Source organism: Corvus moneduloides, chromosome 2 (assembly GCF_009650955.1).
Source record: "Corvus moneduloides isolate bCorMon1 chromosome 2, bCorMon1.pri, whole genome shotgun sequence".
NCBI lineage: Eukaryota > Metazoa > Chordata > Aves > Passeriformes > Corvidae > Corvus > Corvus moneduloides.
The window spans coordinates 11163324-11178624 of NC_045477.1; the positions used below are offsets into that span (position 1 = coordinate 11163324).

The window sequence follows — 15301 nt, forward strand, 5'->3', positions numbered from 1 at the left end:
TACAGCTGCTGGGAGAACTGGACTGGGAGCTGTGACACTGAATTCACTGTATCCTATAATTCCCTGTATCATTTTTCATTTAGAATGTGTAGCATGGAAAGTTACAGTTTCTATCATAAAACCTTCTGCTTCAGGTTGGAATTGTTGGAAGAACAGGAGCTGGTAAATCAACACTCACAAATTTCTTATTTAGAGTTCTGGAGGGGTGTGAAGGCAAAATAATTATTGATGGAATTGATACATCAACTATTGGACTCCATGACCTACATGGAAATCTTAACATTATTCCACAGGTGAGATGTGGTTGAGAGATAACTATTTTTTCTTTTTTGGCTAACACAAGACATTCAATTTTTGGGAGAAATTATAACCTCAAAGTCCACAGGCTGCCGAGAGACAGAGGTATAACACTCCAGTGGAATTTTGGCAATGATATGGAAGAAGCTTCAAAACATGGAGACCACGAGTATGACATTAGGTTTTATAAGCTGTGTTTAGTTTAACAGTCTTACCTGGAATAGCTAGATTGGTGTTTTCAAGTCCCACCTGAGGGCTAAAATATTTTAAGATAGGTCCCACTATGTTTGAAGCCTCTAGGGACTAAAGTGATGTATACACAAATTATGTATTATGTATTTAAATCAATCTGCTATGATCTGTCACGTAGAGCTTACTTCTTACTTTAGAAGAGGGCAGGAAACTCAAGATTAGGTCGCGTATCATTAGGATTGTCTTCATGCTGGTAAACTGATTTATGTTGAAATGATCTAGTATAAGGTAAAACCTAGGACACAAATTCAATGGTCACCTGAAGTCTTTTTGCACATTCCCTGAATGCCATTCATACAAACATTTTTGTGAATGGATGATGTTAACATCACTTGCAATAAATTTATCTGACATTTTTCAAAGGGAGGGTTTGTTTTTTTTCTAGCCTTTTTGGAGCTTTAACCTTGGTAATACTTCCTGTGAGTCTCTACCCACAGACCATGCATAGGAATGATGCTAATATTTAAACCAAAATAGCTTGGGTCTTTCCAAGAAAGAGATTATTAAAAGAAAATACCTATAGATTCCTGCAAATCCTTAGCTGCTTTTCCTTTGAGAACTATATTTGCTCAGGGGAATAGCAAATTCACCATTTATATAATTTCTAATTTTGATATAGCTTTTTGATATAACTATATTCTCAAAAATGAGAATCCATGACCAAATTTGATTATGCCACAGGTCTTCAGAACACAATTCATACATACTTGGTTGTAACATTTGTCTTGCTTTAAGCAGCTAAAACTCTGTAAATCTGCACAACATCTGACAGATGTGAATTACACAGTATTTTCTCAACTGCAGCTGCAAGTCTGGTTTACTGTGGATGGAGTATATTGGATCCACAGCAGACAACTGAACTGAGAGAGGAACCCAATAGCGCAGTGAACTTACAGGCTGGGATCAGAATAGAACTGAAAGGTGAAAAAAAGGGACTCTGAAGCTTACCATCTCTAGGAGCATTAGTTCTGTCTATAAATCTCTGCAGGTATTCTCGTTGCTGAATATGTCATCTTTCCTATAGGAAATGAAGGATATTTAACTTAGAGTCATAGCCTCCTACATTTTCTTAACAGCGCTCATGAATGTGGTAGCCAGTGCTTCACAAACCTAAGTACAGTAATAATTCATGTGTTGTGGCCGTTGCCACGTGCTGGACAGGTCTTTAGTCAGCCACAGAACCAGAGCACAGAGAATGCACAAGAAATCTCTTGCTCTTTATATTTCACCTTAATGAAGAGCTGAGCTCACAGAGACCACACGTGATTTTTGTCCTCCCATTCACCAGCTTCAAACTGTTACAGTTTCCCTTGCAAAGCTCCATTTCCAAGATTATTTGTCTCAGTTCCTTCTGCTAATGTAAGGACAAGACTTATGACAGCCTGTTTTAGGATCATGTTGGAATTGTGCATTCACATTCTGGTGCTATCTTGTTTTCTGGGACACTGCAGTCAAATCTGGATCCACTTGGAAAACACTCTGATCTTGAACTGTGGGAGGTGCTGGGACTCTGTGACTTAAGCGATTTTGTCCAGTCACTGCCAAAGAAGCTCCTCCATGAGATTTCAGAAGGTGGTGAAAATCTCAGGTACATAATCAAAAAAGTGCTAATGGAGTTATTTTCGAGTACTTTAAAACTATGTGTTCCTTCCAGAGAATTTACTTCAGAAGGTATCAGCATAAAAATGACACTTCTCCTGTCATTCTTAATAGAACTATTCTGGTAGTGCAAGTTTCTTTGAGGTGATCAACTGGTCACAGTGGTATAAATTCTGATGGCCTGTGCTGTATGGGAAGCCAAGGGAGTAGGCTATTTTCAGCTCAAGTATATAAGTAAGTGTAAAGAAGGGAGGCGTGGTGCTGCAATTCATGCAGCACCTCATTAGATTTGGGTAGAAAAGTGCTCATTTATTTAAATTTAAAAAATAAATCAATCCAGAAAAAAAAAAAACCAACCAAAAAAAAGAAAACACAACAAATTAAAAACCTACAAAAATGCAGAGAGCTTATTCTTTTGTTGTATTTGCTTAGGCAAAACAACTCAGTTTTAACTTGTAAAACATTAACCATAGTTATGCAGGGAGGGTGACACTTGAAATAAAAGAACTCTAAACTGAGGAGACAAATGTTGAAGCTTTTAGCAGCAAAGGGGCAGGTTTTAAATAGAGGGTACTGAATATCAACCTGGATTTTTTTGACAGACCATTTTCAGGAGGAGATTTCTAGAAGGCACACACTACAGCTAACATACAGAAGCATCCAAACTTTTACACTGAACATTATTAAAAAGTGGTTCAGCATTCAATCTGGCTCATTCAGAGTGCCCACTATAATGTGAATATAGAAACTGAAGACAAGGCTAGGTTTAAGATTCAAAGTTCAGCCATGGGTGTTGAGGAGTCCTACCTTAACTACTACTGATATGCTGAGCAAGAAGAAAGAAAATTCCAAGACAGGATGAACATATTTCAGTAGTCTTTGCAGAAGCATAAGGTGGTGTTAGGAAAGTAGTACAGACAGGCTCCATGGTAATCTCAGCTTTATCTTGTGCTCCCTTTCCTCCATGTGCCTGACTTGCCCTTCCCAAATGTATTTTTAACAGTGTTGAGCAGAGACAGCTGGTCTGTCTAGCCCGTGCTTTGCTACGAAAGACAAAAATCCTGGTCCTAGAAGAGGTGACAGCTTCTGTTGACATGGTGTAGTGGTCAACATAGTGCTAACCTATGGCACATGGAAACAGATAACTTTGTGCAGTCCACCATCAAAAGATTTTCACAACTGCACAGTGTTAACTATAGCCCACAGGTTACACAAATTCATGGATTCAGAAAGGTAAGTAAGTTTTGATAAGCCATTTGAAAAATAAATTACTTCCTTGAAATGCATTCCCATAATCTAGAGATACCTGTAGTAGAACTGGAAAATGTGGCTGAAGAAGCTGATTTTTCTTCTGTAATCTTTTTGCTCTTGTATTGTAGAGTGCTTGTTCTGGATGCAGGAAGGATTCTAGAATATGATACACCACAGAATTCGTTACAACAAAAAGGTGCCTTTTCTGAAGTGGTTGCAGAGGCTGGGATAAGAAGATAAAGAACACTAATGAGTGAATTCTTAAGGAATGCTCAAGGGACCTCTGGCATTCCATATATAAAGGTGCAATATTTTATATTCCATATAAAACAACTAGCGTACTCAAGAGCTCCTCACAGCATTGCTGTTTACTATATCTACAATCTGTATATATTGATCAGGTTTCTTCCAAAAACTTCTTGATTTTATACAAATCACTTGTTTTTATCATATTGGCACTGGGACAACATAATGAAGCAGGGATTTTCATGGCATTTGTTAAAACTGTTGCATTAGTAAAGACTGATGGAAAAATAAATCTTGCTGTTCACATGCTGGTCTTAATTAACTTGAACTACATTGCTCTGACATTATGCTCAGTTAATAATTCTTACTATGATTACACATTCAGGGAAAACAAAACTGCTTGTTGTGTGGACACAGCGACAGATGTCACTTGGGGCTGATTTTTAGGATATACATATTCCCATGTATACTTAGGTAGTTCCTGAGGCAATAAATGTGCCCCATTTAGTTTTCCTTTTATGATTTCTGAATAACTGAAAACCACATCTTACATATCCACTTGAGCATTACAAAATCCCATTGTGAAAGAATCCCAAAAAATGCAGTCAGGTGGAGTTGCCTCTTTGCTACTAAATATTAATGTAAACCTCCAGACTAATTACAGCAGCAGGACAGGTTATGTACACTTACTTGAAGTGTCAGCTAAATGTATCTGCGTCTGTAGGCCACATAAATAGTAATTTCCATTTTTATTGCAGTTCCTGAAGCTCCTGAAATTTAATACTAACACAACCAATGTAATCAATCTTCTCTTAAGATAAGATCCCCATCAACTGCTAAAAAAACCCCAACAAACTGAATAAAGTTCCTGGCTACAGTCCTGTTACATTAGTTTAGCATTGACACCTGGTTTATATCAAGTACAATCTTAATTTCTTGCCCAGTAGAAAGTTTCGGGCACAGAGGCTAGGAGAGGTAGCCTCCAGTACCTCAGGGACCAATCCCTTTTGCAAGGTCCAGAGAAAACTGTCTGAGGAGAGGCATCAGTGCATGGTAATTTTTACTTTATTTACTTTTATTTGTGAGGAGGAGGGTTTTCTGTGTTTACTTCCAGGCCAACATAATCTTTCAGCTTCAAGATACCTTCAGACTGCAGCAGGGAGAGCTGCAGACTGAACAATGCCAAAGTCTGAGAGGAAAGAAGGTGCTGGACTAGCAAAGCCAAATAGCCATTCCTTCTCTTTCAGCAAGCTGTACCCCTCACATTTGACTATAACTTCAGAAAAGGGGGTGCAGAGGAGGCAGGAGTAGCAGGAAATGCTCCTGCTGTGTTTCCATGCAGCAGCAGCTTACCAAAGCAATCCCCCTAACAGGCTTAGGGTGGGCAAGGAAAGGCACTTTTGCCTTAAGCACATCAGCCAGGGTCTGTAGCCTTTCCTCTCCTCACACCCCTGACGTTGGAGACTCAGTTTAGGAAACCAGGAAGGGCCACTTGGCTGCGTTCAGAACTGACTCAACCCACCAAACACCAGGGCACCAGCCAGCACAAAGCCACGTGGGAGCTCTGCAGCTCCGCACACACCTCACCCCCCTGACCTTCCTCCTCCTCCAAACAGGAATGCGATGAGCCTCCTTGGTATTTGGGGATCAGGTTCCAGTCTTGTCCTGTGGGACTACTCATAGGAAGAGTGGGACAGGCAGGGGACCAGAGCAGACCTGAAGAATGAGGCTCATAAGGGCCCAGGACTCCAGCGTTCCTTTTCACAAGGAATGAGCATGGAGCAGAACCCACTTATGCTCTGCTCCCACTTCATTCCCCACAGCATTAAAAAATCCCATGTGCACCACCCTCTCAGGAGCTGTTTCCCTCAGCCCTGCTTGTTGCCCTTGTTTTACATTTTCCTGGCAGTGTATCACAGGAGAAACTGCAAAGAACTTGAGCAGGAACTCCCCCTTTCCCTCATAGGAAGAGACATTTCTGCTTTTTGCCAGCTTTGAAGCATTTATGAAACACTGTAATTGTTCAGGCTCTCCAGACTTTACAACTCTCCAAGACAACACAGATCTAGAAACTCTCTCACAGCTGACACAACCTCATCATCTACCCTCCAAAGGAATTTGAGGAAGACACAGAATTTCCTTGAGAAAGTGAAAGACACATCCAAGGGATAGAAATTGCTTTTATTAAAAACATTCTAAAATGTTATTTATAAAATGCATTTCATCATCTGCACTGGGAAACAATTTAGGAACACACAATTGTTGAGGCCTCTTGATGCTTTCAGAATTTCAACTTGCTAAATAAGCCTTAGCTAGAGAAATTTGTTACAGACCTACCACCACAGGCAACCATAAGGATTATAGAGAAAGATTTCAGCCTTCAAATATCAACTTTTTTACAGAGAGACTTTTGGTAAGCAGCCCATGTGCATACCTGGAAATATCCACTTAGTGCAGTGGACTCATCTTTAAAATCAGTTGTTTGTGCCGAAATACAGTATTAAAAGTTACAAAATAAATAATTCAGAAAATTTAATAAATAAGGATGTATTGTGATATCCAATGTACACAGTAACTTCTCTGCTAAAAAATCCAACCTGTATAGAAATCTGAATAAATACCCTTTTGTGAACTTTTTTTTTACAAGTAAAGAACCTGCCCTTCCCTTCCAGTTCCCAGATTAACAATGAAGCAGATTTAACTCCCCCAGCATGAAGGAGGATGTGAAAGAAAAAAGTACTTCATTTGTTTTCCTTGAGAGTTTTAACAGCTCCTACCTAACTTGCCCCAAAACTGCAAAAGCTTTTAGTCATTTAACTTCACTGTGATGTGGTTCTGTTTCTATCCAGGTCTGCTTGTTTTACACAGTGCATTGAAGACATGAAGACCAAAGTCCTACTGTAACTCCAGTGGATTTTGAGATGAACTTACAGCAGCGCAGAAGGAAAGGCCACAATGACTCTAAAGACATGGGTACAGATGTTGAACACACACACTTATATCTGCAAAGCAAAGGCCCCAACAGCAACTGAGGATTGTACTGGATATTGGCATTCATCCATGGTGTCACTAAAGAGGCACTTCTTTCACTGCAGGAGTTTTACTTACTGGAAGTTCCATACAGACTTAGTTGGGGTCACTTTCAAAGAGGCACAAAGGAAAAAAATAATCCTCAAATAAAAAAATCACTTTGGTTTTCAACTCAGGGAAATTAAACAGATGTTAGCAGTACCTTGGGAATTGTCTGTCAAGTTAAACAATGCTGATGGAATGGCTGTGTGCAACTATGATTCAATTTAAGAGGTTTTTAATTGGATTACTTCAAAGGTGCATTTAGACAATAGCTATGCAAACAGCTGAATCAGCACAACTGATTTATGGCACTGCCATAAATCAGGCCTACTGCCAGGAGAGTAATAAGCCTATTTTAATATAGTCATAGGTTAAAACAATAAATCTGAGCCCCACACTTCATCTTAGCAAGGTTAATACAAACAAAAGGATTCTGGAAAAGACAAGAAAAATCCTTAAAGCCACCTGTTACTAGAGCTTACCTGATAAAGACTGGGCTGATGGATGTTGAAACCAGTCTTAGCTGAATGACATGTTTTTTTTGTAGGAAGTTCCATGGAGGTAACAGAATTAACTGGTGTTTGATTATTGCTTAATCCCTCCAAAGAGAGAACTGTCACCAATTCAGGTTTTTTTCAGATCAGTGACTTTGTTATCCTCACACATTTTCAAGATACCTGGATAGCAACCTATTTGCCTAAAAGAGAGTCCTAGGAAGTGCCACCTCAAACCCTGAGTTACACACACTGCTTCTTTCCCAACAGGACAGCTACAACCTCTGTTCAGTTTAGAGTGGGGATGTGACAAAACTTAAATCACATAAGAGCTAAAAAGCACAAAGTAGTTGGGTCAATTTTCATTTACTGGGACTACAGGAACTACATTTCATCCAGGCCATCCCTTCTGTCCCACACTTTCTCCCTGAGAACAGTATGGCTTGGAGTACTTCAGGGAGAAGATGTCACTCACTTGTAGATGCACAATGATGAAATTCGTGTTGGTCAAATTCAAGGGAAGACAGGCAGGTGTGGCTTCAAGATACATAAAATCACCGCAGTTTTAAAATAAGGCAGGGGCAGGTATGAATATTTGGCAATACACCTCGTTCTCTGTGGAGAACATCAGTGGTAAAACAGCAGCACCTGTGTTTAACCATCACAGCCAGGTCAGGAATGCAGCCCTTGGAGACCAAGTAACTGCATTGGCAAGAGCTACGTTTTCAATAAGGTTTCCTAAACATGGGACAATTTGCCACAGAGGCTCAGCAATACCATTATGCTGTTATGAACAGCAGAAGAATCAACTGAGTGCCTCAGTCTCATTTAAGCTGCAAGATGCCTTTTGGAAAGGTGCTTAAATGCTCAAATGGCTCAATCTAGTAAGTAAGTGTAAGCTGAACACTGCCAGTGCTCTGTGCGTTAACGCTGCTTCACAGTCCTTCCAAGTAAATACATTGGACCCAGGAATACCACAGTACCACATCATCTCAAACCTTTGGTCACACTCCCTTTATATTTTAAACACACACCACTCCAGGATTTGCTAATAAAATTTAGCAAGAAAATGTGGGTGTGTCATCACTGGCACTTTCATCATTTTCATCCAATATCCCATCTCCAAGTAAACACAGCACACTTCAGAACTCGTTTGTACCTTTAAAGTAACATCAAGCTTTAGCACAGGTAGGTGTCCAGTAACACCTAACTGCAACAGGTGAAAATTGAATAGAATGCAGCTAAGATTAGGTTCCATTGCCAGTCAGATAAGCACGGATCCTTTTGGAGAGCTGGAATGCAACTGGGAAGAGTTTCTTTTCAGTTAAAATTAGTCTTCTGTAAATGCTTGTTAGGGATTTCTACAGCACTGACTTGGAGAGGCCAGGACCCAGCAAGAATTCCTGCTTGGATGGCTACACCCGTCACAACGGCCAGGTCGGGATCTACAGAGGTGTTGGGTTCCTTTCCAAAGAAGTCCCGAATAACTTTACGTATTTTGGGAATCCGTGTGGAGCCTCCGACTAACACAATCTCGTCCACTTCTGCTTTGTGCAGGTGGCCTTCCTGCAACACTTGTTCAATGGGCACAAGAATCTTCTCAAAAAGGTCCTCATTTAACATCTCAAACAGCTCCCGAGAGATTTCTGTTTCAAACACAACTTTGACAAAGTTGTCATCTACTCTGGAAGCGTCTCCAAGATTTTTCAGGTCTTTTGTGTTTTGTGGGACCTCGCCTTCTAGTGCACTGCTTGTTTTTACCTGGCTTTGTGCAAGTTCTTTTGTAAGCTTGTTTGCTGGCAGAGTCAAGAGCACCCTCAGTGTAACTGCCTCGTGGACAGTCAGGTTTAATTTAGCTGCTTCCACGGCCTGTCTGAGGCGGTGAATCTCCTCTTTTTGTGTTGGCAGAGAACCATACGTTTGACGGAGCTCATCATATAAATACACCATCAACCTCTGATTGAAATCCTGTCCTCCAAGTTTGTTGTTACCTGTAAGATGAGAATAGAAAGCATCAGACAGAACACCTTCAAAGCCTCAGAAAGCAGCACACTGATTCTCTTTCACTGGGAGATGGTGCTCAAGGGCCAGAACAATCACAGAAGGACCACAAGCACATGAGCTCTCAGAGCTGTGACAAAAGACAAAATTGTCCACTGCACACATGCTGGATAATAATTCCCACTGTTTTGTTTCGACTGAAAACAGTAACTCAGTGGACCTCTGTCTAACTAAATCAGAGTGAAGCTGCTGAATCTTTCTTGCTGTTCCACTCTAACTGTACTGAGCAGCAACAGCAGCTCACATCAGAAGTTGCTCTCTGAAGGCAACACAGGCAGCTGGCACTGCACTTCAGGGCTGTGTGCATGCAGGCCAGCTGAAACAACGCTGTGTCTTCACTACACTCTGACCCAACATTGCTGCCAGCGTTCTGTGCCCAATGATGAATCATTCATACACCAATCACAAAACTTCTGGGTTAACACTCTGCCCATTCCCAAACCCTGCTCAACTGAACTGGCACCAAACATAAGGCAAGGATACACCAAAGCACTGGTCAGTGATTTGCCAAGTATTCCCAGTTTGGAAAAAGGTGACAGGAAGTTTTTTAACAACCCCACCCTGCCAAAAGTCCAGTGAAAGTAACTGTAATATGCACCAGCACTTCATTAGTGGGCACAGAAGTTAACAGCCGTGGATAAAATGAAACCACAACTTACCCCTCTGTGGTCTTAATTGCTGAAACCAGCCACAAACCTAATTTTGCATGAAAAGCAGCTGAGAATGCATTGGGGAAAACACTCTGTGACATGGTTGGTATGTTTAAACAGCCCCTCCGATGGCAACTTCAGGCACCTTGCCTCCCACTCCTTGAGAAACAAAAGCGTCTTTCTCACCTGCCATGGCTCGTGTGATGAACATCCCTCCCATCTTGTTCAACAGAGACACATCCAAAGTTCCTCCACCCAAATCCACCACCAGAACATTAAACACATCAGCTTTGTGGAGTCCATAAGCCATAGCAGCAGCTGTGGGCTCATTGATTACTCGCAAAACGCTGAGCCCTACGAAGAGCAAAGACAACAAGCAACACTCAGGTACACTTCAGAAAACTGCAGTTCTTACATCAGAATGACATCTGCCATTACTTGTTGGGGTTTTTTAACCACACTCACCTTAAGTGTCAGATCTAAAGGAAGTAGTTTTCTAAGCAGTAATATCCAATGAACTCTTTTCCTTATTTAATCCTAAAATAGTACTGCTTCAACATCAGGGTGAAATCACGAACCATGATTTGCCCAAACACACTGCTTCCAGAGAAACCTTGCTAAGGAGATTTATTTCATGCATTCTATTTCTGTTTAAATTATTGTCCAAGGGTGTTCTATATAGTCTCCCTATTTGGAGATTATCAAAAAGACTATTTTCCCTGAAGTAAAGCTTACTTCTTCCAGCCATCTATGTCTGCATTAGCCAGCTGCACCTGTTGGTACTCAGAAGTTCTCAGCTGATCCTCACAATAAATCCATTCTAAGCTTCTCTGTCACTTATTCACTGTTTCTGTATCCTCCAAAAAGACCTTACTGTCAGTGAAATAGACCTGAAAGTCTCCAAGAAAAACTCTGGAATAGAGAGACATCACCTGCAAAGTTAGCTGCTTTAATGGTAGAATTCCGCTGCCTTTCATCAAACTCTGCTGGCACGGAGATGACTGCCTTGGAAATGGACATGCCAAGGTTGGCTTCTGCCATTTTCTTCAGTTTCAGCAGCAGCTTAGAGCCAATGCGCTCTGGAGTGATGTGAAAGGTTTCATTAGTTGTCACAGAAAATTCAGCTAATCCATTGTTGTTGACAATCTAGAAGGATAAAGCGACACAACCTCCAAGTGAGAAATCTTTTTCCTATGCTACCCCACCCTGCTCCCACCAAATGTTTTATTTGCATGCAGTCTCTTTATTCTGGAAAAGTTTAAATGTGCTTTTGCCGTTTCTGGATCATTCTTATTCCTTGATTAGGAGGATTATGCAAAACATGCCACTTACAGGGTCCAAGTATATCCGAACAAGTGACACCCACTGTGCCCCAGTAAAACACATCAAAAAAAAGTTAGGACCTAGAAACTGTGCAATCAACTTCCAACATCACATTCAAAGACAGAAGGGATGCTTTTTTAATCATCAGATTACCTTTCAGGTTCCTGAAAGGAAACAAACAGCTTGGTACTGGAACAGCTTCTCTTAACAATATTAAAAAATTAAAAGGACTTCAAAGATCACTTGCACTACCTGAAATTTTTTATTTTTTCAACCAATTCTGCACCATGCTCATATAATGCAGGTTATTTTTTTTTTAAAGCAACTTCCGAGTTCTGCTGCTGGTCAAGTAAGTAGTAAACTGCTGAAGGAAAAAACACACTGGAAACAGAGAAGATGTGGCTTTTAAACTTGTCTGGATTTTGGTTTTTTTTTGGGGGGGGAAGGTCTGTTGATTTCTGTTTGTTTGTTTGTGTTTTTATTTTACAATTTCAGGGAGAAGTAAAGTTTCAGAAAAGCACAGTTAGCATTTCAAGTTGAAATTTATCCTTTCAGAGAAGGCACTAGAAGGTTACCCAGAAACACATTTCTGAGTAGGAAAACACAGGGTCCTCTGGAAAATCATAATCAGCTCTCATGCAGAGGTACACAACCTCCACAACCATTTCCTTCCTCTCTCTGGATACCTCTTATGGTTTTCAGGCATATCAGATTGAGCCAAATGACTCAAGGTCTGACAAGCCAATCACCCCCACAAATTTCAAGTGTCATAGAATTGGGTTGGAGAGGACCAGGGTCATGTAGTTCAACATCCCCTGCCATGGGCAGGGACACCTTCTACTAGACCAGGTTGCTCAGAGCCCCATCCAGCCTGGCCTTGAACACTTCCAGTGATGTAGCATCCGCAGCTTCTCTGGGAAACCTGTTCCAGTGCCTCACCACCCTCACAGTAAAGAACTTTCTTCCTAATATCTAAACTAAATCTACTCTCTGTCAGTTTGAAGCCATTGTCCCTTGTTCTGCCACTATATGCCCTTGTAAATAGTCTCTCTCCATCTTTCTTGTGGGATCCCTTCAGGTGTTGGCCACAATTAGGTCACCCCGAAGCCTTCTCTTTTCCAGGCTGAACAATCCCAATTCTCTCAGCCTTTCCTCATGGCAGAGCTGCTCCAGCCCTCTGATCACCTTGGTGCCTCCTCTGGGCTGGCTCCAACAGGTCCCTGTCCTTCCTGTGCTGGGACCCCAGAGCTGGATGCAGCACTGCAGGTGGGGTCTCAGCAGAGCGGGGCAGAGGGGCAGAATCCCCTCCCTGCCCTGCTGCCCACGGGGCTTTGGATGCAGCCCAGCACACGGGGGTTTCTGGGCTCCCAGAGCACACGGCCGGGGCATGTCCAGCCTCTCACCCACCAGCACCCCCAAATCCTTCTCCCAGGGCTGCTCTGGATCTGTTCATGCCCAGCCCAGGTTGTGTCCTGCACCTTACTGCTTGGAGGGAACTGAAGGGGGTGGCTGCTTACCTTAAAGGGATACCTGCTGCTTTCACTTTTCAGTTCTTCTGAAGTGAAAATTTTCCCAATGAATCTCTTGGCATCATATATGGTGTTCTGAGGATTGGCATCAGCCAGTTCCAGGCCTTCATAGCCCACATGCACCCCTGTGTCTGTGAAGGAGACGACACTGGGGATGCTGTTGTGCCCGTTCTCATCCGCGATGACCTTCACGTCCCCGGTGCCAGGCAGGAAGACGCCGACGGAGCAGTAGGTGGTGCCGAGGTCGATCCCAATCACTCTGGGGGTGGGCATGGGCAGATACTGCTGTGCCAGGTAACTGGCTAAGAGCAGGGCCAGCACAGCAGAGCCTGGAACACAGAGTTGGGAACAGCAGAGTTAGAGGACGCACTCTGCAAGCCTACAAGTCAACACAAGTGACACCGTGTGACACCCTGCACCTTTATTTCACACTCCGGAGCCTGCTTAGCTACCTAATTAGTTTTTAATTTCTTTCTCAGTAGAGAGTGGCTAGAATTCAAGAATCTTAGGCATTAAATATTAAACTGATTAAGAAAAAAAACCCCAAGAGATGGCAAAGCTAAAAATATCACCACACTGTAATAATTCTATTTCTCTCTGCATGTTACTGCAATAACACAGCCTAATTAGTACTTGTGGGGGAGCTCCCTATGAATGACCCTGAAAGGACATCGAGTTAAGGGGGCTGCACAAAATCGCAGTGAAACAACAAACTCCCAATTCCAACACCTCCAGCTTCGCCAGAAGTCTAAAAATAAGGGGAGACAAACCCATGCTAATTCATTCTGTTTCAGCCATAGCTCCCAAAAAAGTATCTCCCCACACCTCTGAATCTTTTCCATACCTTGAAATCAAAGGGTAGACCAGTTTAAGTGCAGAAGAGTTCATTGATTGATTTTGTTTTAATTTTACTTATAATCAACATCCAGCATCAAGTAACGCATCAGATGATTAACAAAAAAAAGCATCAACAAACAAAATCTCAACAAGAAATGTAAATAGCTTAAATTTCAAAGAGTGGGTGACCTCTTTTTTTCCCAGCAGGGAAGGGTGGGTCAGAAAGCCCTGGCTTGCTCTGGGCTGCAAATCTTCCCAGACATTTCTGAGCAATGTGCCACTGAGCACTTTGGCTTTCACAGAATCCCACGACGGGTTAGGTTGCAAAGGACCACAGTGGGTCATCTGGTCCAATCCCCCTGCTCAGGCAGGGTCATCCCAGAGCACATGGTACAGGATTGCATCCAGACACTTCTGGAATATCTCCAGTGAGGGCCTCCACACCCTCTCTGGGTGATCTGTTCCAGTGCTCGGTCACTGCACAGTGAATTTCTTCCTCATGTTCAGGTGGAACTTCCTGGGTATCAGTTTCTCCCATTGCCTCTTGTGCCATTGTTGGGCACCACCGAGCAGAGCCTGGTCCATGCTCTGACCCCTCCCTGCAGACATTGACAGACATGGATGGGGTCCCCTCTCAGTCATCTCTTCTCGAGGCTGAAGAACCCCAGTCCCCTCAGCCTCTCCTTCTAAAAGGTCCAGTCCCCTCATCATCTTTCTTGCCCTCCGCTGGACTCGCTCCAGGAGTTCCATATCACTCCTCTACAGAGGAGCCCAGAATTGGACGCAGCGGAACACACCGAGCACGGGAAGCCCGTGCCACCCTGGAGAGCCAATCCGGGGCGACACTGGCGGCAGAAAGACGCGAGAGCGGAAGCAAAATCCCCCACAACCCCCATACCCCCCAGCCCAGCCGCGCCCCCGCCTCACCCAGCACAGCCATCTGCCCCGCCATGTCTGCCCGTGGCTCCTGCTGCTGACGGCTCTTTCCGGGCCGCGCGGGGCACGCTGGGAACGGTAGTACGCATGTCCCGCCCGCCCCGCTTACGTCAGCTGCTGCTGGGGGCAATAAAACCACAACTCCCGAAGCGCATCGCGGCGCGGCCGGTTCCGGCGGGTATCAGCCAATGGGCTGGGAGGCGCGTTACCCGTTAGCAGGGGAGGCGGTGTGTGCCCTCTCAGGGTCGCATGCGCGGGCCCGGGCGGGGCGGTCGCGGTGGCTGCTGGGAGCGGTAGTCCCGGGCCGCGGCGCCATGGAGCCCTGCGGCCTCCCGCCGGCGTGAGGCGTCAGAGACCGCGGCTGTGGCAATGCCGGAACAGTATATCTTCCTTTATCCCCCTCGGTTTTCAGCTAGAAAGTACCACCGAGTTCCCTCTTCTGCAAGGGTTTCGAGAGAGCCTGCCCGCGGTGTCTTTTACACGGACAAGAGCCAGGTTCGGGAAGGAGACACTGTTTTTCTTGCACAGGGTGCAAGCTTTCCACAAATCAAGCACACCGATTCTCACAACTTTACACTAAATATGAATTTCAGCAAACAAAGACATCACAGTTCACTGGATACAAGTTACGTAGTTCTCTTTATTAGTCAGAATACTACCTTCTCTTGGTTAAATGATTCTGTCGCGCTGCGTGCTAATTATCCACACGTTCAGTCTTTTCCCCTTTGGAGTCATTGGGATTTTTGAGTCGGTG

General features: G+C 43.4%; 1 protein-coding gene and 1 pseudogene across 1 annotated transcript; one reads left to right on the plus strand and one right to left on the minus strand.

The window, feature by feature from the left end:
* Positions 1 to 6760, plus strand: part of LOC116436611 — a 29566-nt pseudogene extending 22806 nt beyond the window's left edge.
* Positions 5808 to 14563, minus strand: HSPA13 (heat shock protein family A (Hsp70) member 13). The gene is made up of 5 exons (XM_032097143.1): positions 14539 to 14563; positions 12763 to 13103; positions 10855 to 11068; positions 10109 to 10276; positions 5808 to 9202 (listed from the first exon to the last, which is right to left on the minus strand). Exons 1-5 carry the CDS (start codon positions 14561 to 14563, stop codon positions 8532 to 8534), a joined length of 1419 nt encoding a protein of 472 aa, XP_031953034.1. The 3' UTR covers positions 5808 to 8531.
* Positions 14564 to 15301: the final 738 nt, after the last annotated feature.